Here is a 22348-nt window from a genome sequence, read left to right on the forward strand (position 1 = left end):
CCGCTAGGTTTACACTATCAAGTATAATGTAGACGGTTTTATTGAGCAATATAAAGCTTGGTTGGTTGTGAAAGAGTATACTCAAACTTTTGGTATTGATGTGTTTGAAACCTTTTCACCTGTTACTCGTTGATTGTCTATTCATATTTTGATCTCAATTGCAATGAATCAGGGGTGGTCCTTACATCAACTGGACATTAAAAATGTCTTGTTATATAGTGATCTTAAATAAGAGTATATAGAGCAACATTCAAGGTATGTTGCTCAAGGGGAGACACATAAAGTATGTACACTTAAGAAAGTGATTTATGGGCTGAAGCAGAGTTTGTGTGTTTGGTTTGAGAAATTCGACTAGTTTGTGGTATCTATGGGATTCTCAAGGAATCATTGTGATCAGTCCTTGTTTGAGACAAAGACGTCCTCTAAAATTGTGGAGCTCTTGGTTTATGTAAATGATATTATATTATCTGGGAGTGATATTTCTGGTATAGAGGATACCAAGTTTCATTTGTCTACACATTTTCAAACTAAAGACTTGGGACCATTGAAATATTTTCTGGGCATTGAAGTGGCAAAAAGTAAAGAAGAGGTTGTGATCACTCAACGTCAGTATATAACATATATACTTCAAGAGTATGGTTTGTTGAGAGCCAAACCAGTTGATACCCCAATAGAAGTTGGACACGATCTCCATGATGATCAGAGTAGAGAATTAAATGACAGAACACAATATCGAAGGTTAGTGGGAAAATTAATTTATGCAATAGTTACTAGACCTGATATTTCTTTTGTAGTAAGTGTAGTGAGCCATTTTATGGAACGTCATCGGAAAATACATTTAGAAGCTACTCAAAGAATTTTGAGGGAAAGGGGCACTAGGAAAAAGTATTTTCTTTAAACCTAAAAGCATACGAATATAGAGGTTTTCTCTTATGCAGATTATGCAGGGTCCAAATTGGACAAGAAGTCAACCATTGGATATTGTGTCTTCTTAGGAGTAAATTTGGTTCGTTAGAGAAGTAAAAAACAGAATGTTGTAGCTCGATCTAGCATAGAAGTTGAATACAAGGCGTTGACTCATATGATGAGCGAGTTGATGTAGGTCAAATCAGTCTCACGGGAGTTGGGTTTCAACCAAGATAAACCTATGAGTATATTTTGTGATAATCAGGCTACATTCTTTATTATAAATAATCCGATTATCCTTGAGAGAACTAAACATATAGAAGAGGATTATTACTTCATTCGAGATGTGGTAATAAAAAAATGAGACAGTAACTCCGTATTTTTCGATCAGGAGATCAATTGGTAGATGTCTTTACTAAAACCCTAAAAAAATGAGAGTTTCTGTCATTCTGCAACAAGTTGAGACTCCTGGATATATAAGCTCTATTTTGGGGAGAGAGTGTTAGAAAATACATCATGGAGTATTTTGGTCATTTTACCTTTTGGGGGTATTATGGTTATTTTACACCTCAGTGGTTAATTTCTTTTATGTGATCTTATAAATGTCAGTGATTGAACCGCTGGAACTCGGAGCCTCCGCGAATGTCGATCTGAGTTAAATGTGAAAACGTTAAGGAAGCAGGGAGTGTAAATGGTTATTCCCATGAAAGTAGAATAATGATCCGAACCAGCCCTTTCCATGAAGATGGATTCGTAAAGCCGTGTTTGACTTCATCACTCGCCCTTCCCCAAAAAAATACTAAAATCTAGAACAAGCTGGCAATTTCCATGAACCAACGGATGGAGAGGAATTGAGAAGGACAAAAGCAGTTTCCATGAACGAACAGACGGAGAGGATTTTGAGAGGGAGAAAAGGAGGTTTCGGTTCTTCCAAAATGTACTCCCAAAATCAACCTTGATTCTACCTCCGCCAGAAACCCAGAAAGATTGATTATTCCGATGGCGAAGGAAATGGTGATCCTGGACGTGGAGAAGCTCCGGCGGCGGATGAGTTTGACACAGGAGGAGCTGTGGAAGAAGCACTGCATCTACAGAGTCCCTGCCTACCTCAAGGAGCACAGCCCTAGATCGTACAGCCCCCAGCTGGTGTCCGTGGGGCCTTACCACCATGGGGAATTTCATCTTCGCGCCATGGAGGAGCACAAGCATCGGGCGGTGCAGCACCTCCTCCAGCGTTCTGCCAAGCCGATCGAGGACTTCCGGCGGGCGATCGAGGGGGACTTGCAGCGACTCATGGACAGTTATGAGCAGCTGGAGGCGCCGTGGGACGATCGCGAGACCTTCCTGCAGTTGATGATGCTCGATGGGTGTTTTCTCTATGAGGTTCTGAGGGGTTATTCCACCGCCAGGGATTACGAAGACATGGATCCTGTTTTCAGCTTCCATGGGTTTCTCAATATCTGTCCGTACATGGTTCCGGACTTGTTGATGATCGAGAATCAGCTGCCGCTGAGGGTGATCGAGAGGATCTACGCCGTGGAGCATGGTCGGATGAACGATGAGGTAGGACATCAATCGCCACTCCGTGTTCTTTGATTCCAATTTACTAATTAATTTCTGTCTTCTGAAGTCTGAAGAAATTTTCGTTTCAAAAATAAAAAAATAAAAATGATTGCAGAACGGCCACCCGACAAATGAACTAGTGCACAAGTTCCTGTCAAACACCAACACCATGCTGGAGATGCCTCTGGGCTTACATGTCCTGGATGTAGCTCGAAAGGGAATCACAAGAGGCCCTTTCAGAAGATTACCCGAGCAGCGTCTACCGGCGATTGCAGTCCGCTCTTCCTCCGAGCTTCAAGACGCTGGGATTATCTTCAGGAAGAGCCCCAAAACTGGGATAAAAGAAATAAACTTCAGTAATGGCACCCTGACCCTCCCCCCCTTCAGCGTTGACAACAGCACCGAATCCGTCTTCCTCAACTTCATCGCCTTCGAGAGGCTCCACCCTGGCGCCGGCCGGGACGTGAGTTCCTACATGGCCTTCATGTCTGGTCTCATGAACTCCGTCAAAGATGTCACGTTTCTCATGTCTACCGGACTGATCGAAGGCACACTGGGCAGTGACGAAGCCATCGCTAAGCTGATCAACGACATCGCAAAGAACGTCTTCTTTGATCCTTCAAGCAGTCTTTGCGAGGTGCGGGATGCTCTGAACAGGCACTACGCGGAGGAGATGAAGAACTGGAGCAGGCGGGTGCGTGAGTGGCGGCGAAACTTGCGAGATACTTATTTCAAGAATCCTTGGACCTTGATTTCTCTTATTGCGGCTGCTTTTCTTCTGGGTTTCACCCTCACACAGACCGTCTATTCTGCTCTCTCTTTCTACAAGACCAAATAGCTGCAATCACCAACCAAACAATATAAATCTGTTCAATTTTTGATTTTTTTTGTTTTTCTGTCTATTTGTAGCTTTTGTTTGCTTATCTTCAAGGTTTGTTTTCCACTTCAATTTATGTGAAAGATTTGATTTTGAAAGGAAATGGTAGCAGCTGAGATTTGTGTGATTATTTCCCAACGGTCAAAAGATTGGAGGTTCAGTCAACAAACGAGGTGAGAAATAGCGTCACAGAAAGGCCCGCCCCGAAGAGACAAGGCGGAAAATGGTAAGAAAAGGAGTTACACCTTCGTGGGAAGAAAAACGCGTTTTATCAAATACCTCAAAACTCTGTTCTTGAGAAAGAAAAACTCAAAAGTGTGCTTGAAGCTCCATCGAATTTTATTTATAGTTATTTTGTTACCATTCTTGAAGCTTGTTGTGAGGCAATTTTTTTATGAACTCTTAAGTAATGATCAAAAGAGTAAAGCAAGAAAGATGAACACAAAGATTTTAACATGGTTCGCGCCTACGTCCACATGAGCAAGAGTTGTCATTCCTCTTCCTGGATTTAGATCGAGATCGTTCTTGGGTATCTTTCACTACAAGTTCTTCACGAAGTCTCATCCCTGGTTTTTTTCCTCTAATAGAAACCTAATAGAGGACTTGTGATATCCTCCAATTCGAGAGTTTTTTTTTTCCCACGTCATAATCGTAATCATAATTTGAATTCGGTAGAGAATTCAGTAACATCAATGCTTTGTCTTCGTCTTCAAGTTTCACATTAACCCGCATCAAATCACTAATGATTTGATTGAATATGTTGATATGCTGAGCCCTCTGACATCTTAAACCATATAATTTTTACTTCTCGAGTCCTTCTCCACTTTCTCATCATCAACTTAAAAGGCATCATTCGACAACGACAAAGGGAAGGAAGTTAACACCCCTGACTCAACTCCTACTCGCCCAAACATGAGGTCTTATGATCCAATTATTGCCTACCCGCATGCTTGCTCCTTTCTTTAAAAAAGGATGCTTCTTCCATTGTTCAAGCCGATTTAAGTTACTCATGCCATTACAAAAAATCTCTCCACCATCCGACTTTCGACTTTTTTTTTTTCAAGAGAAGAGACAACAACAAACCTTTGTATTCTCTCCAAAAAAGACTCTCTCCAAAAGATCATAGGCCACAAAGTTACTTGAGCATAGTGGTAATGATCTCACCGATGCATCAAAGGCACAACTCTAGTACTTGCAATGATCCATCATTTTGAAAAACACTTCTAAGATTGTTTTCTTGTCAATGGATCAAGTCTTCCATCCCCTTAGAGGTTGCTCAAGTGATGGTCAAGATGAAGCGGATTGTGTAGTGCCACGACCAAGATCAAATCAGAAGAAAAAGTGACCTCAGTGCTACCCAAATAAAAGAGGTGACACTATGATTATTGTACTTAAATAGTGGCACCGTTAATTTATTGGGCTACTGATCTCCTCCGTCGTTCCTACTTCGGCGCGTTTTTTCTTTTCCAGTTTCTTACTGAGCTTTCCGTGACTGACCACGTCGAGGCGTCGACACTCCCTGCATTGCTGTTTCATCTTCTGCCAGACAACTCCAACCGTCTTCTTACTCGTATTATCATCGTTTCAACTAACAAAATTAGCAGTTTTAGGTTCTCCAAAATCTCAAATTCTAGCCATCTGCTCATCCCCAATTCCTTCTTTTACAATTCTTGGAGGATTTAAATTCCTTTCTTTTGCACCGGGATGTGGAGGAGAATATCGACGAGTCTCGAACCGTCGTTATCTTCTTTGTTGCATAGAAGAATTCATACTGGAACTCACCGGAGGTTTGTGGCTCTCTGGGGTAATGGGGATTACGGAAGGTTGGGGTTGGGCAGCCTGCAGTCACAGTGGAAGCCGGCTGTTTGTCCTGCTTTTGATGATGATGATAGTCCCCGTGCCATTGCCTGTGGTGGGGCCCATACTCTCTTCCTCACGGGTGCGCTTATACTTGCTTCCCTTCCTATCCCTTGTACCTCATGTTCTCAATATGTTGTTCATTTTAGTAAAATATTTCTGAATTTAACATTTCTGGAGTTGAATAGTTGAGAATGATCAAGTTCCAAAAAGATACTTTAATTCAGTTTTTTTCTTTTATCACTCTGTGAAGTATTGCTTAGGAAAGTTGAGTATGATTCACAACCTTCCTGCATTGTGAAGGCCAAATTTTGGGATGATGATGGAAATCCTTTAATGAACAATTCTGTATGATTTATGGAGATCCTTTGAAGAATTAGTTTTCTGATTGCCCAAATTACCAATTCAATAAAAAGCTGAATTAACGATAATCTGTCTCGGTTAACTTTGATGCCTGCCATTGGTGTCTTTGAAATGCAATTTAGTAAACGTGCTTTCCATGGCACTGGAAAGTTTGCTGCAGTGGACAGTTTTTTTTTTAAAAAAAATCTCCTATGTTTCCTGAGAGTTTGAAAGTAGAATTCTTCAAAAATGTGTTTTCTTCTTATCAAGTATATGTCTTGTGGACAGAAAAGGGGCACGTATATGCAACTGGGATGAATGATTATGGACAATTGGGTTTAGCGTCTGAGCAGAATTATGTGCTTGTAAGCATCTCCACCTATACATTTGTGCTTTTTCTCCCTATATTTGAAACTGTAGTCTAATTGGATGTGCACAAGATTGCTGGCTCAAAATAGTTAGGAAAGCCATTGTTTGTTTGTCATTTCAGTGTTTCCTTATCCTTATGAATTTTCCTCATTTTCACGGTGAGGTATGACCCTTGTCTTTCTAGTAGCATGCTTTTGAGGTTAAGGGTAGTTTTTGGAACTTGCTTCATGTTTGGGGAGAAGTGCTCCCGTCATTTGAAGAAGGAATTTTTTTATTCTCTTATTCACCTGTATTCCTGCTACTAGATATCCAATTTACGTTTCTGAATGACATTTCTTTTGAAATTGCAAGGAGAACTTGAGTCCAAAAGTTGGATCAAACTAGTTTTAAAAAAGATAGGATGATGAATCATATTCTATCACTAGGAAATCAATGAAACTCTGACTGTAGATTCTTACACGATATAGAAGGGCATAGAGTTCTGCCTGAGATGAATCATATTGCTCAAATGGTGCCTAATGAGTTCCCACCTCCAACAGGGCCTAGATTTCCTCTTGAATGCCCATCAAACTTTAACTTCAAACATCCTTCATTGGAAAGCACCTGACAAACAATAGTCGGGATATGAGAATCAGAAGATGCAATTATATCCTTCCAATGCTTCTTGAGGTTGAACTTGGAAGGACTTCAAGAGAAGAATACTTATTTACCCCAAAAAATGAGTGTAGTGAATAATTTAGTCAAACACTGACCCACTGTGTAGGATTTACCATTGAAGGTTCCATTATTCCTTTTATTTCCAAAGGGTTCAAACTGTTGCTGCAAAAGTAGTTTGCCCCAGAATTCTACTTTGCATTGACAATGATCTTTTTAAAATTGAACCATAAAATCCCAAAACGAAATTGGAAAACACATAGTAAAAACAAACCCACTCAACAAGGCCCCCCAACTTGAAAATGAGGGGGAATAATAGCTGAAAATGCGGCTAACGAACTCATCAACATCTGAATAATTTACAAATTTAAATTATCAGCTACTTGCCCTCTCCTAGTAAGTTGATCCGAAGTGAGTTTTGGGAAACAGGTGCAAGAAAGAACTTAATCTTTGGAGGGGCTGGGACATTCCAAACTAAGAGTAATGCTGTATGAAATGCAGGAAGCTCAGACACTAAAAACAAGTAAAAAGATGAAACTGTCAAAACACTACTAAGCTTCCAGATCATTACCAGTACTCATCATAAATCAGCCATAAAACAAAGAGGTAAGAAATCCCAATTTTGACTGCTTCATCATCATTAAGTTTCTTCTAAAGTTAACATTCCAAGTACCATCCAAACAAGAGCGGGAAATCAAAATATTGTGATTGAAAACTATATTAAGAGCTATGGAAAGACTCTAGCTATAAGAGAATCAAAATTACTAACTTTCAGAATTCAGGTGTCCAAAGCAATGTTATATAAATATAAAAAAAATTATGCAGTGTTTCTTTGAGCTCCTTTAGGTCTATGCATTTGCTCATCAGAAAAAATTGATTCATTTGCAATGGCATGATTTTTGTTTTGAGAGCATTTCCTTGTTTCTAGTATTTTTGTTGGATTATTTCAATAAAAAAGAAGTTTCTGGATTATATTACTGTTAACCTTTATGTTAGATTCTAAGGTTCATGCTTAGAAAAATTAGGGTTTAGGAGAAGAAAAAGAAACAAAGAGGAAGAAGAGAAGGAGAGTCTAGGAAAGAGAGACTAGGAGCACGCGAGGCAAGAGAGGGAGAAAGGAGTCTTGGAGGGCTTGAATTGTATATGCCTTCCCCCTCAACTTCTTATTTATAGTTTAAGGGTAGAAACTCTTGTACATGAGTAAAAGGAAAAAAGAACTTGAAAACTTCCATAATTACAACTTATGCAACTCACTCACTATTACAAGAGATGCCACTCTACTTCAACATTCTCCTTCAAGCTGGCGCAAAAACATCAAATATTTCAGCTTAGTACATGTAATAAAGAGAGAATTTGCAAGGATAGCTTTTGTGAAAATATTTGTTAACTGGTTCTTGGAAGGAACATTTTGTAGGGATATGACACCTGCTTACAATTTTTCCCGAACAAAATGATAGTCATTGTCAATATGCTTGATTTCTTCATGAAAAACTAGGTTGGTTGTAATGTGAAAGACTGCCTAATTGTCATAGTGGAGTTGCATAGGCTCGGTTTTTTTTCAACCCAAGTTCTATCATTAAGGATTTGAGCTATAACAACTCACTCACTTCATGAGCCATGACCCCATATTTTGCTTCAGCACTTGACCTAGCCACAATATTCTGTTTTTTCCTTCTCCAAGTGACTAAATTACCTCCCACGGTTGTACAATAACCAGAAGTTGATTTTCTGTCATCAGGAGAACCAACCCAATCTGCATTTGCAAAACCCTCAATATTAGTATGTCCATGACATTTATATAGTAACCTTTAACCTTGATTTTTTGTTTAGATACAGGAGTACTCTCTCCTTTGCCATCCAATGAGATTGTCGAGGTTGGTGTATAAATTGACTGATAACATTCATGGAATAAGATGTGTTTGATCTTGTGGCTGTGAGATAAATTAATTTTCAAACAAAGGTTGGAACCATCCAACATCAGATGTATCCCCATATTCAATACACTATTTATTATTGGGTTCCATTGGTGTATCAATGAGCTTACATCTGGAAATTCAATCTTTTCCCTGGTTAGGCGTCCTGGAAAGGGAAATTCCTCTCTAAAGTCGGTAAGTTGGTCCTCATAAAATCCTGCCTTCATGGAATCCCTGGTTACTTTCTGTCTATGTTCCGGTGCCCCTCCTCTATTAAAGACATAATTGAGCTCATCAAAAGAAGATTTCTTTGGGGGGGACCAAATGGTGAGAAAAAGTATCACTTGGTAAAATGGGAAGAGGTCTGCAAGCCAAAATCCCGTGGCGGGCTGGGTATTCGAGACACTGCCACTACAAATTCTGCTCTTCTCCTTAAATGGATATGGAAATTCAATCTTTTCCTTGATCTAATTTTGAGAGCCCTAGTTGTTGCCAAAATCAACAAGCTTTTGGGACGGTGGACTGAGGGAGGAAGATACTACTGCTTGTCGCCAACCTGGAAAAAAATAACCTTGCTACTCCCAAATTTTAAGAAAGTTGTTAAGTGCTACGTTGGCAATGGGATCTCCATGAAATTTTGGTCCGATTGGTGGACAGGCCAATCCAACTATCTTTGTTCTGGCTAGAAATATTGATGCCTCTATCTCAGATCTTTGGACTGAAACAGGGGGCTGGAATTTGAACATCCGAAGAGACCTCTCAGATTCTGAAGCCATTCTGGCATCTAATCTCGTTTCGAGCATCTCCACAGCCAAACCTAGATTTAGTTCTGATACTCTGATTTGGACACCTTGTACAAAAGGTACTTTCTCAACTACTTCGGCCTACAATTTCCTCAGTAACCCCACCTCAAATCAGCCAAACCACCCAGCGGCCTCCGCTTGAAACCTCCTTGCCCCACCTCGCGCAAAATTCTTTATCTGGAGTTGCAAAAATAAAATCCTCACATCAGACTCCCTAATCCGGCGGGGAACCACCGTCCCTGATCCTTATTGCCCTTTTTGCCAAATTTCTCCAGAAACGGCCAATCACATACTTTTATCCTGACACTATGCCCATACTGTTTGGACAAACCTTTTAAATAAAATTGGGTTCCAATACTGTGCTACACAAAATCTTCCATCCACTATCCTTTCATTCACTGGTGCTAGTCTCCCAAAGCTTGGAAAAATGCTTCTCTCATGCTGCATTGGGCACATCATATGGGGGTTATGGAAAGAAAGAAACATGAAAAAATTCGAATTTAAATCCTCCCCCACTGAAATCTTGTCTGATAACATTACGGGCCAAGTTTCTATCTAGCTCCTGATCCGAAAAGAATTCAGAAACCTCAGTAGCTCCAATCTCAGAGGAAATTGGCAGCTGGTCGTTGGGTTGTCTCGGCCTTCCCGCCCCCCGATCATGGCTACCTGGGTCCCTCCACCAACGGGCCATTTCATGCTAAACTTTGATGAAAGCACTCTTGGCTGCCCGGGTTCTGTAGGTTATGGAGGGGTCATTCACGATGCAAATGGTTATCTCCTTTTCTCCTTCACAGGCCCTCTTGGTATCTCCGACTCCATAATTGCAAAAATCTTTGGATTGCTGAATAGAATCAAAGTATTCACTAGCCGGCTCAGGGGGGCCCTCTACTTCAAAGGGGACTCAAAGAATGTCATCGACTGGTGTGCAAAATCTATCAAACCTCTGTGGCGCCATTGGGATATGTATTCAGAAATCTGTAATTTAATTTCTTCTTTAAATTGTAATTGGAAGCACATTCCTCGCTCCACCAATCATTTGGCAAACATAAGGCTAAGACGGGTATTTCACTCCAACACCTTGTTGTGGAGGAAGACCCTCCTAGTTAGGTTTGTTTGTACTCTTCACTCTCTTTTATAGTTTATACACATCATTTCAAAAAAAAAAAAAAGAGCTTACATCCAAGCATTCTAGTTTCTTTTAATAGATTGGGGACATAGTTCCTTTGAGACAAGATAATGCCATGAGTGGATTGAAAATCTTCTATACTTAGGAAATATTTGAGTAGTCAGGTGTTCAGTTTGAAACTCTTTATTTACATCATTTTTTGTTTGCTGAATACCCTTAATATCACTCCTAGTAATAATAATGTCGTCAACATAAACAACTATGAGAATCATACCTTTTGCAGATCTTTTTGTAAACACGGAGTGATCATTTTCACATCGTGTGAACCCAAGTCGAATAACCTTAATAGTAAATTTATTGAACTAAGCATGAGGGGATTGTTTCAACCCATAAATTGCCTTATTTAGGCGACATACTTTCTCTGCCTCAACCACATAACCTGGTGGTTGGCTCATATAGACCTCTCCTGATAGTTCACCATTGAGATATGCATTTTTAACATCCAACTGATTGATAACCCATTTAGAATTGGCTGCTAAAGAAATAAGAAATTGTACTGAATTCATCTTTGATACCGAAGAAAAAGTCTCATTATAATCAATACCATGAGACTGAGTGTAGCCTTTGGCTACTAGTCTAATTTTATACTTGGCCACGGTGCCTTAGGGTTATATTTGAGGTTAAACAACCATTTGCAGCTCACTGCCTTTTTAGTTGATTGAAGGAAAGTCAAATGCCAAGTATGGTTGTTATACATGGCCTAGACCTCCTCATCCATGGCAGTGTTCCATATTGGATCATGTAATGCCTCATCATATGTATGAGGAATGGAGGTGGATGACATTGTAGCCAAGACTGAAACACAAGGTTCTGATAGAAAGTGTGTGGAAACATAGTTACCAATGAGATAAGAGGTAGATGGGTGTCTAATAGCAGTGGTCTGAGGTCCTTTACGGAGCGTAATTGGTCTGGTGTCATATGGTAGGCTAAATACAACAGGAGAAGATGGAGGAGAGTTTCCTTAGAAGCATCAGAAGACTCCACATGTGAGTGGTTGGTCGGAGGAGAGATTAATCTTTGATGTCGAAGATGACTTGCCATTATACTGAAATTGGTGATTCAATGTAACAACTGGCCTAAGTATCCATGCGGAAGGTGTAAAAGTTGGAGGAGAGCTAGCGGAAAAATATGGTTGATCTTAAAAAAAGTCACATCGGTAGAGACAAATGTCTTTTTGAGACTAGGAGAACAACACCCATAATCTTTCTGATTTTTTGAGTATCGTAGGAAAATACACTTAAGAGCCTTAGGGTTAAACTTATTTTGGTGAGGACCTCTGTTATGAGGAAATGAAACATAGCCAACAACACAAGGTGGTAATGGGAAAGCAAATGAGTCATGAACTAACTTGGAGAATGTTGTACTATCATGTAATACACTAGAAGAAATGCAATTTATTAAAAAAAAAAAACAAGCAGTGAGAACTGCATATAGCCAATAAAACTAAGGGATATTCATGGACAACATAAGTGTCCGTGCAACTTCAACAAGACACATGCTCTTTCTTTATGAGACACCATTTTGTTGTGGTATGTACACAAAAGAGGGTTGATGGATAATGCCTTTTTGTTGGCATAAATTCTAAAATTGAGAGAAAAAATATTCTTTGGCATTATTAGGCTTAAATATCTGAATTTTCTTTTGAAATTGTATCTCAACCATAGCACAAAAAGAATTGAAGATAGTAAACACTTAGATCTATCTTGCATCAAATATAACCAAGTAACCCATGTATCCACAAAAATCACAAAGTACTTAGACTGAAATATTCGGGACATTAACAAGTCTCCACCTTTCTCAAAAAAATAGGTCCCCACACATCTAAATGAATTAAAGAGAAAGGACTAGACGATATATTGTTTTGCCTAGACTGAAAAACAACACAGTGTGCTTCCCAAGCTCACAAAACTTACAAGGTAATTGAGAAAGAGATTTTAAAGGGGGAACTAATGATTTTAAACTTGACAAGGAAGGATGGCCCAACCTGTTGTGCCATTGTATGACTTCTTTATTGGTTGCTGTTACAACTATTAGAATTGCTAGATCCATAAGGTAAAGAGTTCCTCTCTCAGAACCGCCTCCAATCACCTGTTTCGTCTTGATGTCTCGAAAAACACAATGAAAAGGAAAAAACATAATAAAGCAATTAAGCCTTTTGGTTAACTGGCTAATAGACATGAGGTTAAGTGGGAATTGAGGTACAAATAACACATTGGAAAGTGGACGAAGGGAGATAAAGAGGATGTACCAATACCCTGAACTTTTGTTTGAGACCCATTTGCAATGGATACAAATTGGTCCATAGTACAATGGGTCAAGGAAGATATGTTATCTATTCTGCCGGTAAGGTGTCCAGAGGCAACTAGGATTTAAGGATTAGAATATGAGAAAAAGGAGAATGTAGCAGTAGTGGCAACTGTAGCTACAGTGGTACTCGGAGGAGGAGCCATCAGGTTCTTAAATTTTTTGAATAAATCATAATCTTCTTCTATAAGAACCATCTTCCCTTTAGGATGATCAGAGGTAACACCTTGTTGAGCTATTATAGTAGTAGCTGAGGATTGATTGGTCTTGAAGAACGCCGGCTTACTATGTAAATTCCTGCACTTGTCAACCTGATGGTTGTTTAGATCATAGAAGGTACACTTTCAGTTCTGACCAATGTTTGAAGATTTAGAATTGGATTCACTCACACTTCTTCCTTTCCCTCTACCATATGATTTTACACTTCTTCTTCTTCCTCTTCCATAGCTGTTACACTCCCTTCTTTGAGAGAATATTCCTGAATTTTCTACTCGCTCTTGTTGAGTTGAGGATCCCTTAACTGGAATCCTAAGCATGGTAGCACATACATCAATGAAAGAAGGTCTGGTTGAAGAACTAAGTACCTGCGACTTGGCAATATCCAAATAAGGCTGTAGATTTGCAACGCATATAGCTGAGACTAAATCTTCTCTTTGCTTTTCTTGAGTTGCTATATCAGTTGAATATGGTGGGTAACCTTCCATTCCTGTAGCAAACCTTTGAATCTAGTAAAATATTCATGAAGCTTGTCTTTATGCTTTGTCATGCACATCTTCTAATTATGTCATTAATCCTTTCAATATTGTTAGGAGTAGAATATTATTCAAGACATGTATCCCAGATTTCCTTTGCTGTTTCCAAATGAATAACATTATTTGCAACTTGTTCTTCCACACTATTTATTGATCAATTGATAAGTAGGGTATCTTCCCTTAACCACTTGTTATAGGAAGGCTCATCAACATGCATAAGAGGCTGGTTTATGTGCCCAACAAGGTCCCTTAGTAATCAGAAAACGTTTAATTGATTGAGACTAAGACAAGTAGTTACTTAATCTTTGAGAGGAATTGTAGTAATTCTCAAGGGATCATGTTTGCTGAAATCAGCATATGTTGAAGAAGAAGAAGAAGAACTACTTGAGATTTCTGCCATGCTAGATCAATTAAAAACACTTTATTTTGTAATTAACTCAAGAGATTAGCAAAGCAAACACACAATTTCAGAACTAGAATCAACACCATTTCACAAGTATGGCTGAATAGATGATGAACAACTCTATGAAAAATTGAATTTATGTATGAAGCAAAATACACATAATTGGAATTTGAACTTGTGATGAATCAATACCAGCAATTAAACACTGATTCAATGCTGGAAAAAATTGATAATTAACCAACGAAAAACACAACTTTAAAGTGGGATTGAAGGCTGACTTAAACAAATAACTTTCTTCAACAATTAACTTCAAACCCTACTTTAGGGTTTCATTGATTTGAAAACCAATCTTAACATTCAACAAGAGGAGATTGAAGCCAGCAACAAGAGGAAGTTTTCGAAATTCAAAAACTGAAGTTTTGGCGTCAATTTTATCGCTAAACAATCGAGCAATGATTGCCTACAAAAAAATTCGGAATTCAGCCATATATGGGTAAGAAAGGACACAGTTTTCAATAGATCATGCAAACTGAAATTAAAAGATCCTTTGGATGTTTAGGACTTGATTTTATCTGAATTAAAACGAACTTCAATGGCTAGAAAACAATTATCTGATTTAGAACCTTGCTGGAATTTGAAAAATCCAGCACTTTGCCTCCTTCAATGGTTGGAAAAACTCTTCCTTTGTGCACTTTTAATGCTGTTGGAGCAACTTTATTTGAAACCCTAGAATCCCTACTCTGATACTATGTTAGATCTAGGGTTTTTGGATTAGAAGAACTAGGGTTTAGGAGAAGAAGAAGAAAGAAGGAAGAAAAAAGAAAAGGAGAATCTAGGAAAGAGAGACTAGGAGCACGTGAGGCAAGAGATGGAGAAAGGAGGCTTGGAGAGCTCGAGTTTTGTATGCCCTCCCCTCAATTTCTTATTTATAGTTTGGAATGAACGCAACTGTAGGCGTTTTGATGCCAAATGTGAATCTGTGGTAAGGGTCGTTGAACATGTGTCGGGCCAAATCTCTGCTTGGCTTCTTACTAAAAAGCCCTTTTCTTCCTTTGTGGGTTCCTCTATCCGAGATAATTGGAGCAACATGGCAAAGATGCTGATTGGAACCAAGGTCCAAGTCATGCAGGAATGGACTCCTCCATAGCTTGGTTTCCTAAACTTGAATTTTGATGGTTTTTCTCTTGGTAATCCCGGGATTGCTGGCTTTGGGGGAGTTATCATGGATCCTTCCGGCAATTAGTGTTTCTCGTATGCTGGCCCATTAGGCATTTCTGACTCAACGTCAACTGAGCTCCATGACCTTTTCAATGGGCTTTGCATTTTCGAAGACAACAGTAGTGGCCCGCTCCACATTGAAGGGGACTCGAAGGTGGTTATTGGTTGGTGCGATTGTGCATCCTCTCCCCCATGGCGCCATTGGGACATTTTTTGGGAGATTCTAGAAATTGCCTCACTCTTCTCTTGTATTTGGTCTCACATTCCGTGATCTGCAAATTCGGCAATAGATGTGCTTGCCAAGCAGGAAGCAACCCTACAATATCTAGTTGTTAGGGATTTGCTCCCTCTTCCTTTGTAAATTTTCTCTGTTAATATATATACATCCTTTAAAAAAAAGGTAGAAATCCTAGTACATGAGTAAAAGGAAAAAGAACTTGAAAACTCCTATAATTACAACGTATGCCACATATTCACTTAATTACAAGAGATGACATTCATACTACTTCAACACTCTAGTTTGTTGCAAAACAACCGAGGGATGTAAATTTCACATTCAATCCGAATCATTTCTGCCTTGTTATGTAATACAATCATCTTTCCTTTTTTATTTTTAAAAACAATCATTTATTCCTTGTTCTATAAAACCAAGAATCTTTTTTGTTACTTTGGAATTATTTGTCACTGATCTCTAATTTTTTAAAGAGTTGGAATAGTAGCAGTGGTGAAACATTTTTTTTGTTGAAAACTGTAATAATGTGAAATTGCCCAAAGGTGAAAGAATACACATGTTTAATTTTTAGTTCTGGTAAAAGTGATCAAAAGAAAATTTCAATAGATCTTCTTTTTAGGGTTACCAATCAGTCTATTTGGTGGATTTCAAGAACTTATATTAAAACAGTCAGTTGTTTGCAGGAGCCACTTGAAGTTTCTGGTTTTTCCAAGGAAATTATCCGAGTGGCAGCAGGCTTCTATCATTCTGCAGCTATAACAGGTGAGAAGTTGAGGCACTAAAAGAGGGCCCAGACCTTGTCAGATCACTTGATTATGTTTGCACAAAAAATCCTTTCTCAGAGTCTTTTGATTGGTATTTGAATTAGTATAGAGAAGACGTATAAATCATGTGGTGGCAGTCTCATAGTCTTTTAGTTCAACCTCTCTCTCTCTCTCTCTCTTAGAGTGTTTTAGTCCTCAACCAATGCATATATCTCCTGGAATTTAAATTGGTGATCCGAGTACAACTTTAGAAGCGCCCCCCCCCCCCAAAAAAAAAAGAGATTTTTGAAATTGTAAAGTAAACACTGATTAAAAGTATCCAATCAGAAAGAAGTGAGATAGCAGCTGAAATAAATATTGGCCACATGTCCCAATATTCATGACCGTATGTTAGATTTATGGCCAAGCATCTTACTTATGTTGGCTGCAACGGATTATTATTTTTGACTTTGCGACTAATGATCATGTGATATTTGTAGTGGATGGAGAACTCTACATGTGGGGAAATAATCCAAGTTTTGTTATCCACTTGTAGAGTCACAAAAGAGGGCCCACACGTGAGGGAGAGTGTTAAGGAATAGTCCCACATAGATTAGTGAGCAAGCATCTTACTTATGTTGGCTGCAATGGATTATTATTTTTGACTTTGCGACTAATGATCGTGTGATATTTGTAGTGGATGGAGAACTCTACATGTGGGGAAATAACTCAAGTGGCCAGCTCGGTTTTGGAAAAAGTAATGTCGTCTTAAACTCCTAATAACTATGTCATACCAATAATTTGATTATAACCAAATTTGTACTGTTTGCTGCCACTATAGGATTCAATTCAATTCTGTGATTTCTCACGCTTGTTATATTGTCATTCTAATTATAGTTTTTTAAGAAAATATGTTAATTATGTTGAAGAAGTTTGGGGACTTGCTATAGATTTGTGTACTTTTCTCCTATACCTTCTGAATTACTTGTACATGGGTGTGAAGTAGCATGGAATGTGGGAACATCATAGGATACAAGAACTGATTCCTGTATGATGAAACCACGAAACCAAACTTTTAGTTGAACAGAATTTAGAGCTGATCCAGATATAGTTGGATGAAGAGCTTTGAGGATGATAGTGATGGTAAGAAGTTGGTTATGTCACAAAAAGAATGGGGATACTGAGAGAAGTTTGTAGGAGAGGAATTGATAACTTCTAAATGCTGATCTTGCTCTCTAACTTAATCCTGTTTGATGGTAGTATTTGAGATTTTTTGTAACTCAAAATCTTACAAATCAAATCTCTACCATAAGGATTTGTTGATGTAAGAAGGCTAGACATACGCAGTTTAGGATATAAAACTGTAACCTGAATCTCGATTGTTTCCATAGAAAATTAATTGTGAGTCCAATCAATAATTTTGGTTCTGGTTGAGGATCCAGATAAAATTTGAAAAAAGGCTAAGGTTTATGCAAAATTCACTTACGATTTTGTTATTGTGCATTGTTTTTAGAATGTTGATAACGTGCACATTACACCCAATACCCCAGTGAGACTTGAACCCAAGACCTGACCCTCAGAACAACTCCCCATGTGGTCATTGAGCCAAAGGCCCAATCCACATTTTGTTACTGTGTACTTGTTATATTGTGAACGTATGAAAATATATTACATGATGAACCTGTCAAGTTGTAAATAAGTAGTGGCATAACAGTAATTAGAGTGCCGAATAGATTTAAGTTCACTAGTTTTATTTCATACAACTAAAAATTAAAGTGTTAAAGGAGCGAAGTCAGGGCCAATTATGTAATCTGTTCCTGACTAGTTTGTTATTACTAATAAAGGTAGATAAAAGAAAGCTGTGGCATATATTTGAAGTTCAATTGTTATCATGTTAGGTATACATAAGGGATTTCAAGATTGTTCTTGTACAAAAATAGCCTTCATTTGGCCTGCTTTTCATTCCCCTTGCTTTGGCTTCTATGTTCTGTTGGTCTTATTGATTTTATAGTCTTGAGTATGTCATTTCTAGTATCGAGTTTGTCACCCTTACATAAGCATCTCTGAGAATTTTTAGGTAACTTGCAATTTTGGTAGGAGCAAACAAGAGAATTTCAGCACCCACCAAAGTTGAATCTCTGGGTGGGTTAAGTATAAAAATGATAGCATTGGGTTCAGAGCACTCTATTGCTGTCACAGGTGAGGATTGAGGACCTTCCAGAATTTGAAACTCAGATGTGAGTTACATTATACTTATACTTATTTGTTACGATTTGCTAGACCTAGGTGATATCTTGAGCTGGGGAGCTGGGGGATCTGGACGGCTTGGTCATGGTCATCGTTCAAACATCATGGGGCTTTTAAGAAGCACAAGGTATGGTCTTACTAAGTGGTCACAGATTTTATTTGGACAGAAAAGAGAATTCATTTCTTACTGTGAGAAGATTTGTTAGTGAGGGAAGGAGCTGAGAACACCTTCATGTGGGCATCTTCTTTCAGTTTACTTTGTTTATTTTATACTAAATTCTCAGCTTTGTTATCAACAAGCTTAATGTTGAAATACAGAGGAAATATTGTATACTGTTTGTGACACTGTTTTTAAGTGAAAAATTGGTTGTGCAACACAGGGTGCCGCCATTCACAATTGAGAAAGCTGTCTGCAATTAGAAAGTGGGATAAACCTACTAGATGAGACTAAAATTGCAATTGTTCTCTAAAGATATGTATCTGGTCTATTCATTTATTTATTTGTGCAGTGAATATACACCAAGACTTATCAAGGAGTTTGAAGGGCTAAAGGTATTATGAGGTTTCTCTTTCGATCACATATAGAGTTGTAGAATTGTTAAATTTTCTTTCAATGTTCTTTGAAGTAAAGTTAAAAGTCCATGCAAGTATAACAGTGGCTCATTGTGACTGTTTCTTGATGATCTGGGATATAGGTTCAGAAGATTGCAGCAGGGTTAATGCATTCAGTTTGCATCGATGGTAAATGATGGAAAATTTCTTATTCTTCTTGTTATTTGTTTGAGTGAGCTAGGTGTAATCTTGTTGTTTTACCTCCTGCTTTCTCTTGTATGTCTTGTCTTTTGTAGAACAAGGTTCTGTTTTTGCATTTGGGGAACGGACAGTGGAAAAGCTGGTAAGTGAGACTGTTTTATACTGTTACAGGCTTATCGAGTCAGTTGTTTCACTTTTAGTTTCACTGATTTATGTATTTTATTATAAAATACAAATGTTAGGGTTTCTCACAGTCAAAAAATGCCACATTGCCATCTCTTGTCAATGAACTGCCTTCTTGTGAAGAGGTTGCATGTGGTGGTTACCACACTTGCGTTATCACAAGTACTTTCTGAACCCAAGACTAGTCTTTCCTTGTTTGATATGGTAAAGTTAATCTATAATTTTCTTGTACAATTGCTTGTATTATCGGTTATTGTTAAATACATAAAGGTGAAATTTGAACCTTCTCTTCTCCTACTGACCTCCACTTTTTTTTCCCCACTTTTGCAACTTGTTGGTTTACTGATTCCTATGTATTCCTTTTGTTGCTGGAAATTACTATCAAACTGCCTACTTATATTAAACTGCAAAGTTTCCAAGGTCATACTTCCATGAGATATGATATTTTGAAAAAAAAGGCATGAGGGGGTGCTCAAGGTATCTATGCATAACATACTAGTTTCAAGAAATTTCTACATGTTAGCGCAATTTTGCCTTGAAATACAGTAAAACTGAAGATACCTCCGCTAGAAGTGGTGCGGGCTCAAAGAACTACTAGAACTTGAGTTGAAGGGAGGAGGATTCAATTGCTAACCCCAGCAAAGTTGGGGAAAAAGCTATCAGAATGATGAGTGATGAGCTCAAGTTCCTTGGAACTTAGTGAGCAAGGCTAAACAAGATTTCTTTATATACATATTAATCCCAGTGATACTGTGCAACTTACTTTTGGCCGCATAGTGGGTCAGTAGGTAGAGGTTCCAATTTGCTATTTACCAAAAAAAAATCATTATATTATTTTTAACTTTTTATGTTGTGTTCTGAAGATAATAATTATTTTCTCATATCCCATTATTGTGGTTTAAACAGGAGATGGTGAAGTATATGCTTGGGGATCAAATGAGAATGGTTGCCTTGGCATTGGGTATGCACTACCATATGCAAGGACCATGTATTACAGATTTATTTCCTTGTTTTTTAAAAATTCTGTGCAGCAGATACTTGTATGTGTGTCAATATATTTTGGAATAGTTACTATTCCAAGTCTGATCTTGAATAATTTGAGACTTCCATCCATGCCAGATGCAGAGATGTGGCCCAATCACCTGAAAGAGTTGAAGGCCCTTTTTTGAAATTTCATGTTACAGAGGTTTGGCATCCATTTTGAACTTCAGCGGAATGTTATTTTCCTCTTGATATTTCGGGTCATACCTGTGACTTATGATTTCTTGATATTTTTGCTGTAGGTATCTTGTGGTTGGAAGCATACAGCTGCAATCTGTGGTAAGCAATTTCTAGTATATGGGTCAGAATTCATATTTTAGATGTACCTCTTGTTTGATGCATTCTGTATAATTTTTTATTTATCATTTTCTAAACGTTTGTTTAATTTTGATGATTGGTTTAAAAAGTTAAATGGGGAAGATGTCTTGGAAGTCGATGATTGGTTTAAAAAAGTACATAGGCTTGCATTCACAGAGTTGGCTTTAGAGCCTATTTTCCATAACTTTGTAGAATAGTTAAGGTCTGAAACTTGTGCAGATGGATTTTTCAATAGCGGGTTCCATTGCTCATAAAAGGACTCTTATGTATGTTAATAATCATATACATGTGAAAAAGGAGACTTTATGAGCGGTTTACAGATATATTGAACAACTGAGTATTTGTGTTGTAAACTCAATATCTGTGGTTGTAAGTGCTGTAAAGCCTGCTAGTAGTTGTCCTTGGTGTAATTTTGAATAATTAGTATTTTTTCTTTTGTCACTTCCATGTTTTATCTTTCTTAACCTTGGAATAAATTTCACATGGATTAGCAACAAGAAGTACATAATAGTTTTAGCTTTTTTACCTGCATTCATGTTGTTTGACATTTTTCTTTTTATTCTGGTTCAGCAGGTCTATTCGTTACTCAACAAGGCAAAATAAACAAATAATTGAAAGTTCACAATTGCTATACTTAAAATCATTACCTTCACTGATAGGGATGCTTATTGACCACTATTTTAACTGCTGATGTCCAGGTGGAAGGGTTTTCACATGGGGATGGGGAGGTTCACATGGAACATTTTCTGATCATTGTTACTCTTCTGGAGGACAATTGGTATATTTTTCAACTTTTGTGTGATCATCTCAATGCATTTTTATTATTTCAGAGTGTGTGATTCTGTTTCTCAAAATGGGATTGTAGTTGAAATGCTTAAAATATGAGAGGAACTTCAAAACTAACTTGGTAGAATGCAGCACCAGTTAGTACTGGAACTACAATCATCATTGTCATCAAGGCATTATCTCAAGATTATTAGGTCTGCAGTAATCATAACAACTATAGAATGGGAAGAAAAAAGTAAAAAGAATTTGAATTTTGGCAGTCTTGATTGCTGAGTCTCAGATGGTACTGTATTTGATTGTGTGCAGGGGCAAGGTAATGATGTTGACTACTATGAACCTACAGAGGTGAAGCTTGAAGAAAATGTTAGAGCATTACAAGTATCGTGCGGGTTCAATCACACTGGTGCCATATTTGAGTATTCTGAATAACATACTTCAGGAATCTTGAAGCTTTTAGTACATTATCTGGAAAGTTTTCTTGTTTCATCGGTTCATTTTATTATCATATATAGTCATTTCATGTCGAATAGAAGTTTGGTTCAATGCAAGATTACCTAATTGGCTGATAAAAAATTCCTTTGTGGGTCTAGGTTGGATAATCTAGTTTGTTGGCTATTATATTCCCAAGTAACGGTGAGCTTTTGTAAGTTGGTTGTTATGGTCAATTGAAGTGGCGTAAATATTCGTGGGCAGTATTTTTATTAACCTTAGATGCAATTTTTTGTGAGTGCCTTTTGGCAACCCATGTTTAGTGAATATTTTAATTCCAATGCGAAAAACCCTTGGGATTGAATTAACAATCTAAAATACAATTGTAAACAACTATAAAAATTTATGTAATGTTTTTGGTTTGAATGTTTATGTGTTCCTTCAACTGTGAAACTAATTTTGCATATTG

The 22348-nt window shown here is 37.9% G+C and overlaps 2 protein-coding genes across 2 annotated transcripts; both read left to right on the forward strand.

The window, feature by feature from the left end:
- The first annotated feature begins 1628 nt into the window (after positions 1-1628).
- Positions 1629-3565, forward strand: LOC137941480 (UPF0481 protein At3g47200-like). Its single transcript, XM_068786919.1, has 2 exons — positions 1629-2469; positions 2585-3565. Exons 1-2 carry the CDS (start codon positions 1906-1908, stop codon positions 3305-3307), a joined length of 1287 nt encoding a protein of 428 aa, XP_068643020.1. The 5' UTR covers positions 1629-1905; the 3' UTR covers positions 3308-3565.
- A 1122-nt stretch (positions 3566-4687) lies between these two features.
- LOC137941892 (ultraviolet-B receptor UVR8) lies at positions 4688-22132 on the forward strand. The gene is made up of 15 exons (XM_068787503.1): positions 4688-5285; positions 5834-5910; positions 16063-16141; positions 16820-16879; positions 18220-18321; positions 18403-18496; positions 18879-18921; positions 19065-19110; positions 19218-19264; positions 19365-19467; positions 20212-20266; positions 20425-20491; positions 20589-20625; positions 21363-21442; positions 21757-22132. Exons 1-15 carry the CDS (start codon positions 5051-5053, stop codon positions 21877-21879), a joined length of 1248 nt encoding a protein of 415 aa, XP_068643604.1. The 5' UTR covers positions 4688-5050; the 3' UTR covers positions 21880-22132.
- Positions 22133-22348: the final 216 nt, after the last annotated feature.

The sequence above is a fragment of the Aristolochia californica genome, unplaced genomic scaffold, assembly GCF_029961685.1.
Source record: "Aristolochia californica isolate CCGP_79_NKW_82.1479 unplaced genomic scaffold, dmAriCali1.0.hap1 SCAF_9, whole genome shotgun sequence".
In the NCBI taxonomy this organism is placed as follows: Eukaryota; Viridiplantae; Streptophyta; class Magnoliopsida; order Piperales; family Aristolochiaceae; genus Aristolochia; species Aristolochia californica.

Excerpts from the sequence above, each read along its gene's own strand:
- LOC137941892 (XM_068787503.1), top strand. The coding sequence starts at position 5,051 with ATGTGGAGGAGAATATCGACGAGTCTCGAACCGTCGTTATCTTCTTTG. Across the intron at positions 5,286-5,833 it reads CCATACTCTCTTCCTCACGG|AAAAGGGGCACGTATATGCA; the intron begins GTGCGCTTATAC and ends TCTTGTGGACAG. Across the intron at positions 19,265-19,364 it reads AACGGACAGTGGAAAAGCTG|GGTTTCTCACAGTCAAAAAA; the intron begins GTAAGTGAGACT and ends TACAAATGTTAG.
- LOC137941480 (XM_068786919.1), top strand. The coding sequence starts at position 1,906 with ATGGCGAAGGAAATGGTGATCCTGGACGTGGAGAAGCTCCGGCGGCGG. Across the intron at positions 2,470-2,584 it reads ATGGTCGGATGAACGATGAG|AACGGCCACCCGACAAATGA; the intron begins GTAGGACATCAA and ends AAATGATTGCAG.